The sequence below is a fragment of the Macaca nemestrina genome, chromosome 12 (genome assembly GCF_043159975.1).
Source record: "Macaca nemestrina isolate mMacNem1 chromosome 12, mMacNem.hap1, whole genome shotgun sequence".
NCBI lineage: Eukaryota > Metazoa > Chordata > Mammalia > Primates > Cercopithecidae > Macaca > Macaca nemestrina.
Genome location: NC_092136.1, coordinates 51,982,033 through 52,004,773, shown reverse-complemented (window position 1 = coordinate 52,004,773; position 22,741 = coordinate 51,982,033). Strand labels below are relative to the sequence as shown.

General features: G+C 35.2%; 1 protein-coding gene across 4 annotated transcripts in view; it reads left to right on the top strand.

Moving 5' to 3' along the window:
- The window catches only part of LOC105486916 (fatty acyl-CoA reductase 1), a 64,076-nt gene extending 47,923 nt beyond the window's left edge, over positions 1 to 16,153 (top strand). For all 4 annotated transcript variants that reach the window (XM_011750057.2, XM_024794468.2, XM_011750055.2 and 1 more), the window contains exons 10-12: positions 5,978 to 6,107; positions 11,811 to 11,938; positions 13,265 to 16,153. In XM_011750057.2, the coding sequence (XP_011748359.1) occupies positions 5,978 to 6,107; positions 11,811 to 11,938; positions 13,265 to 13,427 (421 nt within the window). In that variant the 3' untranslated portion in view covers positions 13,428 to 16,153. The remainder of the gene's footprint in view (positions 1 to 5,977; positions 6,108 to 11,810; positions 11,939 to 13,264) is intronic.
- The last annotated feature ends 6,588 nt before the right edge of the window (positions 16,154 to 22,741 follow it).

The window sequence follows — 22,741 nt, the reverse complement described above, 5'->3', positions numbered from 1 at the left end:
CTTTACCACACAATTACAGTGGGATATACTATAAAAATACTTATTTTTTTAAACTATAATGGCATTACAGTAGAGTCTTTGATTGGAGAGTTCAGGATTTGAGTATTTTTGTATAAAGAAGATGCTGATCCCAGAACTTCCATCAACTACTCAAAAAATAAAAGTGAAGTATCTGCCAATTACAGTGTATCAGGATCTGAGTTCCTTGTAGGTATTGTCTGTGGATTCGCTTTTCCATGATGTTTCTAACCCTATATGTTAGCTAACTGAAATATGTGAGAGGTGTTGAACAACTTTAGCACAGATAAAGAAATATTTTCAGACTTTTCTAGAATGATCTGCAAAATGCAGTACTTGCCATTGGAAGCATTCTTTCATGGCTAAAAAGCAGGTGTAAATTCATGAATGATGGCAGTGCATGCTTTGTTTGCATTAAGATTGTTATAATTTAGGGCAGAAAAGTAAAAACTGGGTCAAAAAATAAAACAAGTTAAATATATCACATTGCCTTACACAAAGAAAGGGGGCTTAGTAAACTTTTAAAAAAATAAGTGAGCAGCTAGTTTACTAAACAATTCAGAGGAGATGTTGCTGCACAACAAATCATCTCAAAGTTAGAGGCTAAAAACAGCAACAGTCATTTTATTACTTCTTTCAGTTATTTCTGTCAGGATCAGGAATTTGAGAAAGAATCCGCTGGGCAGTTTTGGCTTGGAGTCTTTCGTGTGTTTGTGATCAGATGAAAGAGGCAGGTGGGCAGAGAGGCAATGGAATAGCAAGGGGACCGATGTTACTCTTTGTCATGTCATAAGGATCTCTCCATGTAGTTCTTTGCAAGGATTAATGATAGCCTTAGGGGAATTAGACTTCCTACAAGGCAGCTGATGGCTTCAAGGGGAAGTCTTTTAGCAAGTAAGGTGGAGGCTGTGTTGCCTTTTGAGCTACCCGTAGAAGTCATGCAGCATCACTTTTGCCTCATTCTTCTAGTCACAAGTGAGTCACAAATCTTCTTAAATTTTTTTTCATATGTTCATAATTTTATTTTGGTGCCTGACATAGCACATTTTTTTAATACTTTAAGTTCTAGGGTACATGTGCATAACGTGCAGGTTTGTTACATATGTATACTTGTGCCATTTTGGTGTGCTGCACCCATTAACTTGTCATTTACATTAGGTATTTCTCCTAATGTTATCCCTCCCCCCTTCCCCCACCCCACAACAGGCCAAGGTGTGTGATATTCCCCGCCCTGTGTCCAAATAAGGGGATTTAGAAAGTAGTCAAGATGAAGGATATTGTTGCCATCGTTTTTGGAAAGTACAATCTGCTATAGTCAACCTTCTGGCCAAAACAGTTCATATTTCTTCTACATGGAAAGGACAGTTGCTTCTTCCCTCCTCATCCTGCCTTCCCCTTCATGCGTCCCCACCCCCCTACCGCCCTAGATCCCTGTGACATCAGCTGGAAGCCAGGGTTCTGTCTTCTAAATCTGGTCAATTGAGATTGACAAGATGAGGCTTTTTAGGCGTGATTTTGTCAGTATAGCTCCTCAAGTATAGTTCCTCAAGAATTGATCTGTGAACTAAAGCAACGAGTTACATACACCCATTATAAATGATGGTAAGCATAGGAAATGGCTTTAGACAGTTTTATTCAAAAAGAGAGAAATTGGGAGACACCCAGCAAACACTGGTCTATAACATTTCTGAATTCCAGTCAGATATATGTTGATGATTTCTTGATTAGGAGCTCAGTCTTATTCTCTGGGAGTTCTCTGAGGTTCTTGCCTCTGCCCTCTGAGTCATCCTTCTTTATGCATAAAAACTGGCCTGTGGGCTCTGTGTGCAGCCGAGTAGCCTTCTTATCCTGCTTCCTGCCCATGAAAGGTTAGGGGATCAGGGCAGGAACTGGCAAGCTTTCCTTGTAAATTAGGGCCATATAGTAAATATTTTAGGTTTAGCAGGACATAAGGTTTTTGTTGAAGCTACTTATCTTTGCTGTTAAAAATGAAAGCAGCTGTAGACAATAGGTAAATGAATGAACATGACTGTGTCCCAGTAAAACTTTATTTACAAAAACAGTTGGTGGACTGGATTTGGTATATAGGCCCTGGTTTGCTGACCGTTAATATAGCAGTTTCTTCATTGTTTTGTTTTTTTTGTCTATCCCTTTACATTTAATCTGACATGATTGCTTAAAAATTGTGTGGGTTTCCGGTGTATCTGTTTTCAAGGAATCTAATCCATTAGACTAAAGCCATACCCATAAATCTCTTTGACACAAGCCCTTCTCTATCTTGGGTCCTCTAAAAGTGGGACAACACTTTTAAATCTTAGATCCTTGCCTCTTAGATCCCGCCTTTTGAACAGTAAGAGTTTCTGTTACACATTTAAGATTTAGAGAGTGCCTTTTGTCTGTCTGAAAGTTCTAAAAGGTACTACCTAGGTCTTTCTAAAGTCTTAGCAAAGGATTCATCTTCCCCTACCCTGCTATGCTCAGACACCATTTCTTAAAGAATTCCTGGCTGACATTTTACATTTCTTCCAAATTTCCACTCAAATAATTCATTTTTTAAAGATCATCTTTATCCTCTTTTGCCCTCTTTCAGCAAATTTCGGCTAGATCATTGAGTTTATTAGGTACACTTTCTATATTCCATATAACCAGAAGTGACAGTTTGTTGTCCTTACTTCAAGCCCTCACCAACAGCTTTCTTAAAACCCTTTAAGGCTTCCATTAATAATGTTTTCCTTGTCCTTTCACATTTCACTACTGCTCACCTAACAGGCCTTACAGATTTTGTTTACCACTTGACCCTGAAGCTAATACCACATGTTTTAGGTTTTTATTGTAGCAGACCCTCTTAGTATTGAGATCTGTGTTGAGATTTGTTAATCTGTTTTACATAACAAGTCACCTCAAACTTAGTGTCTTAAAGCAATCATTTTATTTGTGTGTCACAATTTCTGTGGGTCAAGAATTCTAGAAGGGTTAGCTTGATGGTAATGGCTCAGGATCTTTCAAATGATTGTAGTCAGACAGGGACTGGAGTAGCTTTGCTGTGGAGGGAGTGGTAAAGGGGGGAAGGGGACAGTAGCTGGGGTGGCTGGGCATCTCTCTCTCTCCAGTAGTGTCAGACCCTCTCCATGTGGCCTCTCCCTGTGGACTAGTTTGAGCTTCCTCGCAGCATGGCAGCCTCAGGGAGAGTTGGACAGCATACAAGGTGACTGAAGGCTTCAAGGGTGAGTATTCAGTGAGCAAGACAGAAAGCTCTACACCTTTTCTGACCTAGCCTCGGAAGTCACATCGTGTCACCTCCACCTCATTCTGTTGGTTCTAAGTTATTTTCAACTTTCATTGAGAAGACAGTCAAGGTGACATTGTATTGTAGGTGGGCATGTAGGATGGGAGATCATATCATAGGCACCTTTGGAAATTCATCTTTCCTAAATAGGAAATATTAAGTAAACAATCTTCTTACCTGAGGTTTGTGCTGTGTGAGGCTTTCTAAGTATCAAAGCAGGACAGATCCTTGACTTCTGGGAGCTTATAGTCTGAAGGCAACAAGGAATATAAAGGTTTTTTTACTTAGACAATTTTATAAATGTTAAATACAAAGTCTTTAATTTATATTATTTCATTTGTTCAGAAATTTATTGAGCACAGTAATAGACTTTATACCTTATATGGGGGCCTTACTATAATGCCTAATTCTACATTAAACTGATGTCAGTCATGTCATTCATTTCATCCAGTTTACTCGTTTACGTAATTCTGAATGTGAGCTAGGTAAGCATCTGACCTGACATTTTTTAAAAAATGGCTCCATGATCTTATGTTTTGGTTGACTAGCATAACTTTATCTAGCTTAACTTCTCTAAACCAGATATCTATTTTTAATCTGTATACTTCTCAACTGGAGACATTTGATAATGTTCACAGGTATTTTTAGTTATCACAACTGGGGAAGGGCTGCTGTCAGCACCTAGAGGCCAGGGATGGTGACAAGCATCTTAGAGCATGCAAGATAGCCCTCCACAAGAAAGAATGATCAGACCCACAATATTTATAGTGCCAAGGTTGAGAAACCCTGGACTAGAGAATCATTAAGATCTTGACTTAGTCTAAAGGATTGTGATTATTTTTAAGTTGCCGTAATAAAGAATAAATACATATTCAGAACATAACAGGCAATGTAGTCATAAACATCTGTTCTATGGTATGTTTAACCAAGGAGTGATGATGCAAAGTTTTACATTTCTTCTTATTCCTCAACTGTTTTCAATCCAGTATTTTTGTTGCATAATAAATAATAAATTTCACACACAAATATATGGCCTTCCAAATATCTTCCCCCTCCCCAATTTTTATTGCAATTATTTTTTGAATGGCTGAATTACTGATTGATGTTAGGGTTGACTGTGTCACTTGAATGAATCTGAAGATAAGATTAGGTGAGAGAATTATCAGTGAAAAAAAGTTAAGAAGAAAAAACTTTTAATAAGATATATATAGGAAAACCACGTTAACTGTGTGTGAGAGAGAGATTTAAGTATGCTAAACTGGCATGAGAGTATGGGTTGATTTAGTGACAGATTTGTTGTATCTTTTTGTTTTTTAGAAAAAAATAATCACCTAACCTTTTCTAAGAGCAGCATGTGTTTTTCCCCCTCAGATGCTTTTTATCTACAGAACTATCCCTGTTCAAAAACTACCTTTGATGCTTGATAATTCATTTTGCGTTTAATTGAGATTTTATTTTGAAATTACTTTATTGAATGAAATATAGTTTTTCTTTACCTAATTTATATTGCTTCATTTTCTTCCACTATTCTGGATTCATAGTTTATTTCTAAATGTATTGAATGTGTTATCAGAATTGCTTAGCTAATGATACTTTCTTGTTTTTTTTCTCCTCATTTCTAATGTAATTTTCCTCCATGCCCCTCCTATTTCTAAAGCCCCTAATTTTGAGACTGTCTAAACTATTCGATACATATAATGCTAATTGTTATTATAATATAAATGAAATCTCTAAAAAGTACTTCTCCACAAATTATTTTTCTATTCACAGAAGTTGGGATTTTTTTGGTGTTTGTTTTGTTTCAAAAAGTTCTTTCTTCCCTTTCCCTACTTATCATAAATATTATTGTATAGATGTTACTGCTTAAGTTAGTGTTATGATATCAATGACTTACAGTGAGCCATGATATATAAAATGACAGATTTGAAGATTAAAGCTCCTTGTACTTTCAAAAACAATCACACTCTTTCTTTAAAGACACACTTTTAAAAGGGTGTCACACTCCTTTATTTCTATAAGGATGCGTATTGGTGGGGTATGCGGAGGTGAGTGGGTATCTGTTTCAGATAGTTTTCAGCATGAGTCATTGATTTCACAGCATATCCAGATGATCAAGAGTGGTGCCAATCATTGTTAAAGAAAAGTTGTTTTGTTTTTTTAAATGAATAGAGTTGACTGTGTGGCAAACGAACATTTCTGTATTCTTTGCTTCAGCAGTGCTGAAGAGTTGGAATTATAAATATAACACAGTATGTTATGAATTCACAGGAAATCTTAGGAAATGCAGCTGTGAATTAAAATGTAGTTTAAGGAATAGAAAGCAACGAAATATTAATTGAATCCATTCATTTGCTTAGTATTTTGTGTAGAAAATTTAAGAGTATTGTGTCTCCTTTGAGAATTAATTTTATGTATCAGCAGAACTCTGTTTAGGTAGTATTAAATGCATTTGCTGCTGCTTTCAAAAAGCATTTAGTTTCCTTTTGGATTTATAAGTTGTTCATTCAAGATGCAGAAATATTCTTATTCCCTGCTGATTTGGTACACTTAATGATTAAATGTTATAATTTTAATATTAATGTCTATATTGGGGGAAACTTACACCCTGGGTGGTAATAGGATTTTTCCTAATCTATACAAAATATAAATCTGTCAATTTTTCTTACAATACAGGATGATGAAAACAATAACTCGTCTTCACAAAGCTATGGTGTTTCTTGAATATTTCACAAGTAATTCTTGGGTTTGGAATACTGACAATGTCAATATGTTAATGAATCAACTAAACCCTGAAGATAAAAAGGCAAGCAAGTATTTTCTGTTTTATATTAGAAAATAAGTAGGATACTAATTACAGAACCATTAGCAACCTGAGAAATATTTTCCACAGCTATTATGCAACAAGAAAGCCATTATTTATAGTCTCTCATAAAGCTTTAGTCATAATTGTTAGTGGTGAAATAAAATTGCTGTATCTTAACATTTCTAATACAAATATTTTAGAGTGGCAAAGGTATTTTCAAAGCATGATTGAAATGTTGATTCTTTTTTTCCCTTAATGTTGCTTTCAGAGAGAATTTTATCTTTATGTGTTTTTCTTTCAAACACTTTGTTTTCTTTGAGTTTTGAGAAAACGCTTCTCGAAGAAATTGTTTTTTATAAACTCTTTTACTTTTTGTTATTCCACATTTTGCCCTTTGTTAGTTTGGAACTTAAATTCTTTGTGTATGTTCTTTTTGAGCTTACTCTAGATGTTTTAACATGTATATCTAACACAGACTAAATTAAGCAATATTTATAGCTTCCTCCTTAATATTATTTAGAACCTTAAAATGTTTTAGTTGTGATTACCACTCCCACTCACTTAAAATGGTTGTATTAATACATTACTTCAGTTCTCTAAATTTATTTTTTTTATTATTTTTTTTTGAGATGAGTTTCACTCTGTGCCTAGGCTGGAGTGCAATGGCACAATCTCGGCTCACTGCAACCTCTGCCTCCCAGGTTCAAGTGATTCTCCCGCCTCAGCCTCCTTAGTAGCTGGGATTACAGGCACACGCCACCACACCCGGCTAATTTTTGTATTTTTAGTAGAGACAGGGTTTCACCATGTTAGCCAGGCTGGTCTACAGGTGATCTACCCTCCTCAGCCTCCCCAAGTGCTGGAATTATAGGCGTGAGCTACCACACCCAGCCCAGTTCTCTGTTTAAACCCCATGATGAGATATTATTTTGTTCATTTAGTTTTTATTTAGATTTCTCTTTCTCTCTCTCTCTCTCTATATATGTGTGTGTGTGTAATATGTATATATGTATACCAATGTCTGTGCTCTCAGATTTTCTCCTTATGATCTTTTTTCTGTCTGAAATATATTCAGCATACCAAGAATATGTTTTAGTAGGGAGTCTGTTTTATAGTGAATTATCAGTTTTTGATTGTCTGATATGTGTGTTGTTTCACCCTTGGTTTTGGAACATGATTTCAGCACGTTAAAGAACTTTTTTACTGGGCATAGTAGCTCATGCCTGTAATCACAATACTTTGGAGGCTGAGGTGGAAGGATGGCTTGAGGCCAGGAGTTCGAGACCAGCCTGGGCAACATAGCAAGACCCATCTCCACAAAAATAAAAAAATGAGACAGGCGTGGTGACTTGTGCCTGTAGTCCCAGCTACACAGGAGTCTGAGGTGGGAGAATCAGTTGAGCCTAGGAGGTCAAGGCTGCATTGAGATGTGATCACGTCATTGCACTCTAGCTTGAACAATAGAGTGAGAGTCTCAAAAAAAAAAAAAAAACAAAAAAACCTGTTTATTTATATTCTGTCTTACGTTGTTGCTATTGAAAAGTCAGTAGTTGACTCTTCCTTTATAGGTGATCTTTTATTCTTGTCTCCTCTTCCATTTTCTCTTTATGTTTGCTGCTTGGCAGTATCACTATGAAAGTGGGTGTAATTTTGAAAAATTTACCTTGATTGGATTGGGCTTTCTGAATCTGAGGTTTGGTGTCTTTCAGCAATTCAGAGAAATACTTAGCCAGTGTTTCTTCAAATATTGCCTCTTCACTATTCTTATATCTTCTTCCAAAATTCCTAGTGTATGTTAGATTATTCTGTCCTCCAAATCTTTTAACCTTAATTTCCTATTTTGTATCTCTGTGTTTCTGGGCTAAACTCTAGATAATTTAAGATTCTGTGGCAGTCTGCCAGCTGTGTCTAAACTATCCAATTGAATGTAGAGTTTTAGTTGTCTTATTTGCAGTTTTAGAAAGTATAATTTATTTTTCAGATCTTATAAATGTTTCTTAAACAGTCTCTAGAATTTTTTCTTGAAACATATTAAATATGATTGTTTTGCATTCTGCTTCTGATAATTTAAACTTCCAGATGATTTGCAGCATCTGATTCTGCCATCTATTGATTGAGCTGGGTGTCACCCATGGCACCTAATTTTTTAAAAAAAAATTTGTTTGACTATAAATTTATATTCTTTGAGGATTTCTGCGAGAATTTTTTTGAGGCCAGGATTGAAATTACAGTTTTCTGATAAGGATTTGCCTTTGCTTCTACCAGTAGCCTAGTTAATTAGCTAACTGGCATTTATAAGCCAGGGCCCCTTTAAAGTATCTGATTAGGTTTTTAGCACAACTCAGATTAATGTAGGTCTTATATAGACAGTAGGGGCCAGGCGTGGTGGCTCACACCTGTAATCCCAGCACTTTGGGAGGCCAGTGGATAACTTGAGCTCAGGAGTTAGGACCAGCCTGGGCAACAAAGTGAGACCCTCTCTCTACAAAAAATACAAAAATTAGCCAGGCGTGGTGGCGCATGCCTGTAGTCCCAGCTACTTGGGAGGCTGAGGTGGGAGGATGGCTTGAGCCTAGGAGGCAGAGGTTGCAGTGAGCCAAGATTGTGCCACTGCACTACAGCCTGGGTGACAGAGTGAGACCCTGTCTCCAAGAAAGAAAAAAGACTGTAGATTTGGTTCATTACAGTTTCTCAAGAGTTTCTTTTTTCATACAGTACTAACTTCCTTTCTCTTCCCATTTATTTTTTTAATTTTAATAATGTTTTATTTAACTCAATATATAATCAAAAATATTGTTTGAACATATCAAAAATCTAAAACTTATTTAAAGGATATTTTACTTTCTGTTTTTTCATACTGAGCCTTCAAAACCCAGGGTGCATTTTATACTCCATAGTATGTTTCAGTTTGGACTAGCCATATTAAAAGTGCCCAAGAGGCACAGGTGGGTACAGAAACAGAAGTCTGTACAACCTGCAGAACCATGAGCCAGTTAAACCTTTTTATCTTTACAAATTACCCATTCTCAGGTAGTTCTTTGTAGGGATGTGAGAATGGACTAATGCACCTAATCACTACCTCCTTTGTCTTCTTCCCAAAGGGAACAGCTCTTGAATTCTAGGACGAAATATTAGTTTTACCTATTTTTGACTTCACATAAATAGTATTATACAGTATTTTTTCATTCTTCTGTTGATAGACATTTGAGTTATTTCCAGTTTCTGGCTATTAGGAATAATTATCATACGATCATTCTTTATGTTTATATGTACACATTTGTGTAGGGTATATACCTAGAAATAGGATAGCATAGGGCATTCATACGTTCAGTTTAGCAGGTAATGGCAGTTTTCCAAAGTGGTTGTATCAGTTTACATTCCAAAGGACAGTGTATGAGAGTTCCTGTTAATCCACATCCTCCATAACACTTGGCCTTTTAATTTTGATTTTTATTTTTAGTCACTTAGGTGGTATATAGTGGTATAACAAAATGATATATTCCCTAGTACATACAATGCTTATATAAAAATTGTAAAAAAAAAAAAAAAAAAAAGAAAAAGAAAAAGTAATTAATCCTATCAGAAAATAGATTAGAGAGATGAATAGTTTACAGAAAATGATTCACAAGTTTGAAAAGATACTCAGCTTTACTCAGTGTAAATGCAGACTAAAGTTAGACTGGGATATTATTTACTATTTATCAAATTTGCAAAAATTAAAACTTGGACAATGTACTCTGGTGAGTCCCTGGACAAATCAGCATCCTTATACATTGCTGGTAGAACTATATGGTGTGTGTTTCTCCATTCTTTTATTTTCAGTCATTTTGTGTCTTATCGTTTGGATATGTCTTTTGTAAGCAGCATATAGTTAGTTGTAAGCAGCATATAGTTCTTAGTTTTTGTTTTCAGTCTCACAATTTTTGGCCTTTAATTGGAGAACTTAACTCCTATGTAATTCCTATCATTTTAGATTTAGCCTGACTTGTGCTTTATATTTGTCATGCTGGTTTTAAGTCCTTTTTTCTTTTCTTTTCTTTTTTTTTGCTGCCCTTTAGATTATATTTTGAATAATTTTATTTTTTCCCATCTTATGTGTGTTGCATAGAATTATGTTCCTTTTTGGTTTAGTGGGTTACTCTAGAGATTATAGTATCCTTTAATTTAGCAAGGTCTAATATAAATTGATACTTTTACCCTTCTCTGATAGTGAAGGATCAGCATGTATCTGTTATTGTTGTTATTAGGTTGGTGCAAAAGTAATTTCGGTTTTGGCCATAATGCATGTTTTAATTCTGTATATATATATTAAGCCACACAAGCCGGTATATTGTGGTTTATGCAGTAAATATTCATACAAATTTACCAGAGTTAATTGTCCTTTTATTGCTCTTTATTTCTTCCTGTATCCCCAGACTTAAATCTAGAATCATTCTCCTTCTGCCTAAAGAATATCCTTGAGTTTACTTTCTCTAGCATGGGTTTTCTGCTGATGTCAGATTGTCTCAGGTTTTATTCTCTAGAAATATCTTTATTTCACCTTTATTTTTGAAGGATATTTACACTGGCATAGAGTTTTACCTTAGCACTTATTTTCATTGAGTACTTGGAAAACATCTCTCAGTCTTTTGGCTTTCATTGCTTCTATTGAGAAGTCAACTTACAGTCTAATAGTTATTCTTTTGGAAGTAATCTATAGGACCTTTTTCTGATTCTCATATGCCTAGATGTGTATTGGGGCAGGGATGGGGGAGTGGGAGTTGTATTTGTGTTTTAAATTCGTGACTTGGTTTCTTATCATTTTTGGAAAATTTCCAGGCATTGTCTTCTCAGATACTGCTTCTCTTCCATTTTTTTAAAAAACTGTTCTTATGGGATTCCCAATAACATACACATATACCTTCTCAAAATGTCTCCTAAGTCTTCATTTTAATGCAGAGTTACTGCATTTTTATATTTTACTAATTTTTTATAGTAGCTTTTCCCTTCCTAGAATTGGCTATTTTTAAATAAGTGATGGTATATACTAAATAATATCTTTGTAACTCCAAAAAATTATCTGATTATATGCTAAGGGGCACTGAGCAGTGCATAGCCCTCTTATTTTGCCGTAACATTTCTGAAGGCTTTCTTTTCTGGATTTACCTATCATTTTCATCAAATAGTCGAATTACTGTTATCCAAACTCCTTTGCCAGCTTTCATCAAGATATGATGTCAGATGTTGTTTTTATAACGTCTGTTGATGTCAGAAATATTCTCCAGGAACATTGGTCTGTTCAGTAGGCTTGATGTACAGGAAGAGAGAAGAGACTGCGGATAGAAAGGAACTGGAAATGTATCAGTACATGCATAAAGTAGTGAGGAATACATAGATCTATTTGGACAATAGAATTTTGTCTTTTTTTTCTTTGTTTAGCAAAATGGTACAGGCTTTTTTCTTCTTACATTTAACCTACTTCTCTTTAAATGCTGACATTAGTTTCCAGATTATCTTCTCAAATGTTTCCATGTTTAATGGATGGTATGAACTAGGAATAAGAACTTTTCTGTGACTAGCAGTAAGATTTCAGAAGTTAATTCTGTATTTAAGAATTTTGTAATTATGTCACTTGGAACTGGCCTTCAGAAAAAGTATGAACTTCTGACTGGTTGTGAGAAAAATTAGTCAAGAAAATAATCAGTAATTTTTTTGTTAACGTAGACCTTCAATATTGATGTACGGCAGTTACATTGGGCAGAATATATAGAGAACTACTGCTTGGGAACTAAGAAGTACGTATTGAATGAAGAAATGTCTGGCCTCCCTGCAGCCAGAAAACATCTGAACAAGTGAGTTTGATGCATGGATTTGATTGCTTCTTGTCTTCCTTATGAAATATTCCACAATTTTTTTGGTAAACTGGTATATTGAATAAAAGATATTGCTAATCTATTATATTAAGGAAAATTACTTACCTTTGGACTGGAACTACGGTAGTATTACTTTAGCCTAAGATTGTTGAAACTTACTGTCTTCAGTTTATATCTTTCTTAGTATGAAGTTCAGGTGGAATTGAGTTTCAGAAATTACTATTATCTTTCTTTATATTGCTACTTAAAAGGTAAAGATATTAGAAGAAAGAAAATGTAGATAATCTATTTTAAAGGTTTTTTTTTATTTTAATCCTCAATAATCTTTGGAGGAAGAGAAGAAAATACATTATTCAACATAGAATATTTTTTCTTACATAAAATAGAGCTGTATCTTTATCTCTTTATACAAGTAACACATACTGGTTTTTTTTTTAATACTCAGAAAATAGAAGAGGAAAAATCACTGGTAATCTATCGTTCAAAGATGCAGATAATTTTTAATGGTAATCTCTTATATTTGTAGTGCTTTTTAATATGATTTTTATGACACTTTTAAAGACTTTCACATTTTTATCCCTCTCATGCCTCATAACTCTGTGAGACTTTGCAGGGCAGTCAGTTCAATAGATGAGGAAATCGAGGCTTAGGAAAGTTGTATTTGCCTAGGCCATATTGTATTGAGTGGCAAAGCAAACTAGAATATTGATCTTTGACTCCTTATTCGAAGCTTTTTTCTCTACATCATTTTTCTTACATTGCAGTCCTATCTTGCACTGCCTGCTGAAGTGAGTATAATTTATGTAGCATTATTACATATCTAAAGGTTTGTATTTCTTTGAAACACCATCAGAAACATCAAAATTTGTTGAAACATGAGCTGAGTAATATGTTGTTACTCTTTGAGAAAAGGGAAGATCCTCCTTTATCAAGTTAATGCCATGTTTTATACTTGGATGAGGGCTTGTCCGGTTGGCCTGTGATCTTATGACTGTCAGCTCTAACTGAAGGAGTAAGTTACTTGTCTGACAACTTGTAAGCAACTAAAGATGTCAAAAAAAAAACTTTGCTCTATTTTGTCTGTACTGTGATGTATGTAACGAATGAACCTTTTTAGATTAGATGGGAAGCTCTAGAAATTCAAGGAACGTATCTGTTTTATTTACAGTATACTTAATGTCTAGCATAAGTTTCAAATTAATACGGATTTGAGCTTTGATTTAGAAACTCTATTAATTAGCTGCCATCTAACAATACTTTATTCTAGAAAATACTGTCTAACATATCTCTTGATTTGCTTTCCAGGTTGCGGAATATACGTTATGGTTTTAATACTATCCTTGTGATCCTCATCTGGCGCATTTTTATTGCAAGATCACAAATGGCAAGAAACATCTGGTACTTTGTGGTTAGTCTGTGTTACAAGTTTCTGTCATACTTCCGAGCATCCAGCACTATGAGATACTGAAGACCAAGAATTCAGCATTAGAACATCTATACATGTGGTGATCTAAATGCACAAAATGTAAAATGTACTTAAGTCATCTCACCTTTTTTCAAGACATTAAACCATCTTAGATCAGAGTGCGAAGTAAATTATGATACATTTTATGTAACATTTTAATGTTTATGCTCATAAAACTTAGTGAACACACTGTGTTATGCCAGCTCAAATCTACAATAGCCACCAAAACCATGACTTAATATTTTGAGCCCTAGAAGAAAGGGATGGGCTGAGGGCAAGAGTGGGGAAATAGGAACACTGACCAGTATAACTGTGCAATTCTGGAACATATTAATTAAAATATGCCTTAACATATAGTGAATTTCTAATTCTAATGTTCAGTGCAATGGAAGACATTTATTTGGACAGTAATACTAGCTAAGTTGGTAGATATTTGATTCTTCATTGTTTGATTTTTTTCATGAGTTGAAGTGGGTTTTAGTTTTGTTAAAATTATAACCAACCTATTTTCACATCATTCTGTAAGTTAAATGATATCAAACATGAAAGACATGTCTTCATTTTTCTTTTTCTGATTAAATGTCTGATGCATATCATTTTTCAATTAGCAATCAGTTGCTTTTAAAATCAGAAGGCTATATTATTCTAATGACCCTATTGCATCTAAATGGGTTTGAGAATCCATATCAACAACATATGCTACGTGTTTTTTGACAGAAAGTGAAAACAAATTCAGTAAAACTGTTAGTATCAAAAAGAATAGGAATACAGTTTTCTTGTCCACATTATGATCCAATAAAAATCCTGTGAGATTGCGTGTATGTTTTGAAGCAGGAGGATTTCTTGAGACTTTGTTGGAAGTGGGAGTTGGGAGGGATTCACCATACTTGTGTTCTCCTCCCTTTATAAATTTTATTCTTAGGACTTTTAAAAGGCTTGTGTTATCTTTCCAATGAAAACTGAAAGTGCATTATTATGGAAGAATGTATTTGCAGGTAGTAATAACGTTAAGAAAATGTCCTCGTGTGTAAACACATACTAATTTTGACTTTGAAAGTTGAATTCCTTCACGAAAAATAAAATAATGCTTCAGATAATGTGTATGAAATTAAATAAAGGACTTTATTTACATGCCACAACAGTAGCAAACTGTTGAATGAGTTTGAAGGTATCATTTATTTTTTATGCATGTGGTTTTAGCTTTAGAAAGAAATGCATTATAGAAACAATAGCAAGAAAATTGATGTATATTTTAATGATACATTAAAATTCCCTTTTAATCATAATAGTTAACTCTACTTACTGTTTTAACATACATTTGATTTAACAAATTGTTCAGCATAACACTTCTAATTAAGTTGATCAAGTTGTACTATATTAAATAATCAACAGTGTATCTGGAGTATGTTTAAAGACAACAGTTCACAATACAAAAAGTTACATGGAGCTTTACATCTTAACTTTCTTTGTCAATTTAAATGCAATGTATAAGAAGTTTATTTTGCTATTATGAAAAACTAAATGTAAAGGAAATCACCTACTTTCATGCAGGTGTATAATCTTGAAAAGGAAAAATGCTTCCATGTTGAAGCCAGATTTTGTGTAGTAAAACTTTTAAATATTATTTTAAAAGAAATATGTATATAAATATCTCTATATTCTTTGGAATGATACTAAAGTCTCTGGTCTAGGACCATACCTTATATAAAGGTATAAGAGACCATGACAATGTCTGAAAATGGAATAAATAATGATGCCTTTTATTTAAAGTGGTCCACATAATATACATTGAGTACTCCATCTCTCCAAATGTATTTCCATAATGTGTCGAAAACATGCTGACGTTTGTATGATTTTTATACTTTTGCCGAATAGACTTAGAATCAGATGAATTGTCTTTGTGTCTTGCAAAAGAGTTGGGGACAACTTGGGCAGGCCTGTGAAGTGCATAGGGAGTGTATGTCTTCTGAACTGTTTTATTGTTCTTGTAATCTAGCTTAAAGAAATGTTAACTGAGAGGGTGCTGAGGCCGCTGCATTAATTTTGTGTGTTTAGAATTCTGTGGTCAAAAGAAAACTAATGAATAAATTGGTTTGTCATTCTAGAATTTAAAGTTCTAAGATTAGTATAAAGAGTATATAGATTGTTAATCCCCACCAACTAGACTTTGAACTTAAGTCAGACTTAAAGATTTGAGAAGTCATTTATGTCATTTACTAGATGTGATTTTTAGTTGTTTGATTATGTTTCCTACACAAACTTGTTATTTAACAGGATAGCCTACTAAATTAAATGTTTCTTATTTCATTTAACTCATTTGATTAAACTGTATTATGAAACATTTGGGGTTTTTCCCCCCATTCAGTTTTAATCCTGGAATACGCATTTGTAAATTGTGATGTCATTGAGACTGTATTTAAATTTGACTTGACAACATTAACATGTCCTAAGATTCAGTGCAGAGAAGCATGGGCAGTACGTTCTTTGACTTAAGGATGGCATAAAATAATCATTTTGAACCTGTGTAATAAAGCTTGAAAGCAGGGAAAAGAATTTCCTTTTCCCCCTTTTTTTGTGTTGTCTGTAGGAATTAACTTGGGATTTTTTGTTTTGTGGGGGTTTTTTTAATGTAAATTGATAATCTTTTATAAGAAGGAAATAGAAGCATTATTGTGTGCCTTTGTTTGTAAACCAAAAAGTAATAAATGAATCCCTATATTTCCATTATAGTATTTATTGTATTTTTATGTTCTGAAAATTATCCATGAAACAATATGGTTAGGATTACAGGAAGCAGTCCTTCCTTACACTTCTTGTCTGTTTTAGGTGTACTTGTTAATTCTTATGTCCTAATTTTATTTAATTCTGAGTTGCTCACACGGCATTTTAGGGGAAGCGTACAGGCAGGATGAACACTTTGTGTTAAAGTGTTATTTTTATGTATTACCTGGAAGGAGGCAGGTTTTTTTCTATTTTCTAAAAAGAGTAACCAAGAGACCTCCAAGGTGTCATTAGGTTCCAGCTGCTCTCCTCCACACTGAATGATATCCTGTTAATTTATAGGTACATTTGTAGTAATGTATATGTCTATTAAGTATAAGAGATAATTCATTAGTAATAGAAATTAATTGAACCCTTTTGGATGGGGAGAGCATCAGGCTGGGGTCAGGTAAGTGTAAATGGCCTTCTGAGCATGCTCTTCTAGGCTGACTCCCAGCCCTGACTTGAAACCATTAGTGGTGACTTGCTCTGTTTTGAGAAAAATTTTCCAACCTTTTGCATGAGAAACTAGAAAAAGGAATGTATGCCACGTAACTGGATTACAGAAATGAGTTAATTTAATAGTCTCTGTGATTAAAAAAAAAAAAATGAAATATTTTCTTATTGAATTAATATTTTTGTCTTGAAGCGTTTTCTAGTGATAGGATGTATTTGTCTTTTTCCTGGTGATACCCTCTTAGCTTATATCTTTGCTGTCCTTAAGATCCTAAACAAATCATCTTTGTTAGTTAAGTATAGTTGTGCAAAAATTGTTAAATAATTCCTTTGTCTTTATTAAAGAAAAATTTGAGTAACAGTAAGTTTGATGTGCTCCTTTGCAAGTTGATGTCTCTAAAGTTCATTTATTTAGAAAAACATGAAATGGTAAGTAAAAGTTTAATGTCTTTACCGTGGGCCTGAACTCAGAGAAATAAGGACATAATTGTTTTTTGGCCAGAGATCACAGATGATAGCTATAATACCTATAATTTTATACAAGGGACGAGAGAGACAATCAAGATTTTTCTGAATTCATTTATTTAAAACAAAGTTAACATTCCTAGTTATTGTCTTCAAAATACTTTTCTCTTCTAGACATTTAATTTTCATTTTTAAAGTTCCATGAAGTTGAATTAGGTGTCTTCCAAAGATGCTTTGGAGGCAGAATTCCTTTATTTTCTGCTGTTGTACAGTAAACCTAATTCTTTCTCTCTCATATAAATCTAGAGAGCGTCCCTTCACTTGTCTTGAGCAAGGTGTAACTGGAAAGTGTTAGGTTGAGCCATATAAAAATGCTAATATATCTTTGACCTATAAGAAATTTCATATGGCTCAGTCTAGTATTATAGCTGCCTTTTGTTCTTTTGTTTTCTAACAAACAGCTGAACCTAAACAGATGGGTGTAGTTTTATTAGTCATCCAGATTGTTTATCAGTATTTAGTTGTTTGACATTTAATACCTAACTTTCTGCTTTATGTCACATCTTTAACAGGTTCTTGTCATTTCCCCTAACTTCTCCCAAGTTGGTTGTTGGTTTCTTGAGAGCGAAACCAGCATTGCATGTTGTATGTTATAAAAACAACACTAATGACATTTGTTAAGTTCTTACAATGTGCCAAGCACTACTCTAAGCATTTTACATGTAATAATCCACTTACGCCCTCTGTGTTTGTAAGTGTGATAACTAAGGTATATGATGTTAATAAAGTACCCCAGGTTACACCAGTAGTAGCAGAGCCGAGACTTGAACTCAAGACTAGTTCCAAAGCCCACGGTCCAGTCCATTATACTGTACTGCCTTTCACCATAGGAATATAGATATTTCTGGACTATTCAGAGGTTCCCTGACTTGTACTAAATGTCTTTGTTGACTTCATTTCAAAAACTCAACATTCATTCAACACATTTTGAGTGCCTGGTATGATTTAGGCACTGTGTCTTATATTGCAATTATCTGTATCACATAAATTAAGCTGCTCAGTGGCCCAGACCTGAATATGGCACACTGCCTTCCCTTAGGATTTTATGATTTGGTATAGATAAATAAGCAGATAATTTTAATATGTAATGACAGATAAGAACAAAATACTAAAAGCACAGAGGAGCGATTTCTTGCTTATTTCAAGAAAGCCCATGCAAACAGGACTTTTGAATTGTGGTTTTATGTCGTATTGGTGGAATGCTGGGGTAGGGAAGCATCCAGGTTTCAGGAAGAGCATTTGCAAAGGCTGGGAGGTGTAAGGAACCGAGAGGAAATGTTTTGGTGCTAAAGGAGAGGATGGCTAAAGAGAGATGAGGCTGTAGAGATTGTTGGGCCATCTGAGGGTCTTCATACACTCAGAATGCACTATAGGCAGTTCAATGGCTGTTAGAAAAACACTAAGAAGGTTTTGCTAGCTAAAGCACATCTGTTACTGGAAAAGGGGTCCCGATCCAGACCCCAAGAGAGGGTTCTTGGATCTCATGCAAGAAAGAATTCTCAATCCATAAAGTGAAAGCAAGTTTATTAAGTAAGTAAAGGAATGAAGAATGGCTACTCCATAGGTAGAGCAGCCCCGAGGGCTGGTGGTTGTCCATTTTTATGGTTATTTCTTGATTGTATGCTAAACAAGGAATGGATTATCCATGCCTCCCTTTTTTAGACAGTTTATGGTAACTTCCTGATGTTGCCATGGCATTTGTAAACTGTCGTGTCGTTGGTGGGAGCGTAGCAGTGAGGATGACCAGAGGTCACTCACATCGCCATCTTGGTTTTGGTGGGTTTTAGCTTACTACTTTACTGCAACCAGTTTTATCAGCAAGGTCTTTATGGCCTGTGTCTTGTTCCGACCTCCTATCTCATCCTGTGACTTAGAATGCCTAATTTGGGAATGCAGCCCAGCAGGTCTCAGCCTTAATTTTACCTAGCCCCTCTTCAAGACGGAGTTGCTCTGTTCAGATGCCTCTGACATACCCAATTTCTATTAAATATGAGTAGATTTTGTACTTTAAGTGAACAGACTTTTAAATATATTTTCTAAATGAAAATTTAAGAGAAAAAAGTACTGGTGTGGTGTCGCTTGTTTTTTGAGAATACAGACCATACCAGTGTTTAAACAACCAGTCTCTGTTTTTCAGTTTTCTGTGATTCTCAAAGTGCAATCCGAGACCAGAGGAGTCAGCATGGGCATCACATGGGAACTCACTGGAAATGCAAATTTCAGACCCCACCCCAGACCTATTGAGTCAGAAACTCTGGGGTGGGGCTCAGCAATCTATTTTAACAAGTCCTCCGGGTATTTCTGATGCACACTAAGATTGGAGAAGCACTGGTCTAAGTCAGTCTTCATGCCATACCAACATGATCTAAGTAGAGTGCTTTTCTGGGATTTTGGGACAGGGTCAAGTAAGCACCATTTAAAAATCAATGATTAATGCCAAGTGCGGTGGCTCAAGCCTGTAATCCCAGCACTTTGGGAGGCCAAGGTGGGCGGATCATGAGATCAGGAGTTTGAGACCAGCCTGGCCAACATGTTGAAACCCCATCTCTACTAAAAATACAAAAAGCCAGGTGTGGTGCACACCTGTAATCCCAGCTACTTAGGAGGCTGAGGCAGACTTGCTTGAATCTGTCAGGCAGAAGTTGCAGTGAGCTAAGATGGCACAACTGCACTTTAGCCTGGGTGACAGCAAGACTCCATCTCAAAAAAAAAAAAAAATGTATAAAACATGATATAAAACGTGTACATAGAAAAAGGTCAACTGGTAAGAGTAAGGCCAAAATATTAAAGAAGTTAGCGCTATGTGGTGGTTATGGGCCCCTTGTTCTTTTATATTAGTTTTCTGCAGTGACCCTGAATGAGTTTTTAACCAAAGCAAAGTTTTTATTTTAAAGTAATGTAAGGATGAGGATGATTGGATCTAGAAAAATAAAAGTGTAAAAAATGTCTTATCTCCAATAAAGGGTGAGGGTTCATTCATTCTGAATTTTTAGCTTGAGACAATTTTTCTTGTGAGTAGGGAACAACAATTTATTAGGCTGCTATGGCCCGTCAAATTGTCCAGGTTTTTGTTGTTGTTGTTGTGTGTTTGGTGGACTTGGTAAATACTACCAGCCTTACCAGTTTCTAACTTGATCTTTCTCTGATGACCTTGCCAACTCCCGAGTATACATCTTGTCCGTGTAATAAGTAATCACTCCTTCAGCTAACTTGGTTTTCCTTTGTGATTCCCATTATAATGCTATGTTGGCATTCTCATTTATAAATCAAGTAACTGAATTTATAGAGAATCAGCTCCCACAGAGACTGCTCAACTCATAGTAGACTGAGAAGGTATTTCTGGTCCTTAAAGCTGAGTTCTAGAGCCTGTGCCATGGGAACGTCTAACTACCATAGCATGGCACCAACAGTTGAAAGTATTGCTCATTTTCAAATGTCTTATTAGAAGAAATCTGAAATAATCAAGATTCTTTTGCCTTAACCTCTATGAAAACAGGGCCTAACCTACTCCATTACATTAAAAATGCCTATTTACATTGTTTTCTCTATTTGATGTATGAGCATTCTTACAGGGCAGGGCCTATTTTTTAAGGTACCTGGCACATAGAAGTTACTCAATGAATATTTCATCTTAACTTTAGAATGAAGTTTGTCCTTCCTTCCATCAGTCACAGGATTCTTAAGCTTCCTGCTTATATATAAGATTTTGCAATCAAGAAGACTTTGCCAAGAAGGGTATAACAGTTAACACCACTAACTTTTTTGTTGTTGGTCACCTAGAGATGTTAACGCAACATGTAATGCAAATATCCCATGTTAGAAACTCCACAGTTGACAGACTTTACTGTCTTTTAATCAATAAGCATTGATTAGCTGTTTGTGGTCCACTAATGTAAAATCATGCTAAGTGCTCTTTTCTAAATTGTTAACAGATCATAATCAAAGTACTAACAGATGCCTTTATACCTCCAGGGTTTTTCGTTGAAGACATTTTTCCAAATATATCTAATTGTCTAGATTGAGGGGCAACTTGATTTCTGGTTTATGGGTAGGTTTGATGACTCTGCTGAGCTCAGTAGTGCTGAAGTGGTTAGGAGGGTGGGCTGTACATGTGACACCTGACAGAGCACAGTAGATGGAACACTGCCATGCCTATATCATCTGCCTTCTGCAGTATGCCAGAATGCATCTTATAGACCTGCATTATAGTTTTTATTTTTCCCCCGTCTGGTACAAGAGACAGTTCTCAGTGCACTGTAAGAACTGCCTACCTTGCTCTGAGATCCACCAGACTTCAAGCCTTAGTTCCCTCAGTGTTCAATATTGTTCTCATACCACATTATAAATACCCTTCTGCCTCTCATGTATTGTCAGATATACTTTACCTACAAGCACATTTTGTATATCCATACTCTGTTAGTTTTACTAGACCACTAGATTCTGAGTCATCACAGAGGAAATGGATAGTTCTTAAATAAATGTCAGTACTTGGGTCCTGGAGTACCCAGAAATCCTCCTTGGCACTAGGTAGACATATCAAAAACACACACAAAAACTATCCTGTAGGAGGAAAATGGAAGAGCCCCTTAGAGCAGAAAGGAAACATTTTTTTCACTTAGCGGAGAAAAATGCAAGGGGAAAATGTTGACTTTGAGGCATTCTAAAACTCCAGTTCACAGGCTTTTTCACAAAGCCTGAGTATATTGTATAAACCTAGCTTCATCTCTTTGAAAGCCACTTATGCTTGTTTGCCTACCCTGGTCTCATTTGCTATTCTTTTTGTCACATAGTTGCTTGACAGATCCTGTCTGCTTCTGCCTTCCCCATCTCCCATTTGAAAGCTCCCTTGCCAGCTGTAATGAGCCTTCTAGGGTCAGTTGGCATTCTTCTTCCAGGGGACTGGGCTCCTGTAGGGTCCACATACAAGAAGGATGACACTTTTGGAAATAACCAAGCAGATAAAGATCAGTGTTGAAAGGGATTCTTAAAGAGCATTGAATATTGCTAACTTACTAAACTGACTCCAATTTTACCATTGACCCTTGAGGGGTCAGTGGTGTATATATATATTTTATATATGTTTAATATATAATATATGTTTTATATATATTATATATGTTTTATATATAAAATATATATATAATGTTAATATATATATCCTAATCTTTTTATGTCACATAACTCAGCAAATAAAAGATGCTGTCAGAGAAAGAATATTGGTTTGTGGGGGGAGACCTTTTTTGAAACATAATAGTTTTTAAAAAGCAGAAAAGGTTTGTCAAACATTATGCTTATTTAATTCTCCTTTAATTCAGATGATTTCCCTGAGCCCACTCTCTTCACATTATTGCTAGGGTTCTTGAAGAATCAGATCATAAGTTTATAAAGCCCCAAGCTGAAAATGCCATCTCCTTGGATGATGCCAATCACTTTTCTATCCACAAAAAACCACAAGCTCAGAGTTCATTCTAGCTAACCCCCAAACCCGGATCTCATATCTAGCCAGTTCAAAATTACTGGCTAATTTTTTAAACATAAAGGTTCCATGGACTGACCCCTGGAGTTTTTTTTTTTTT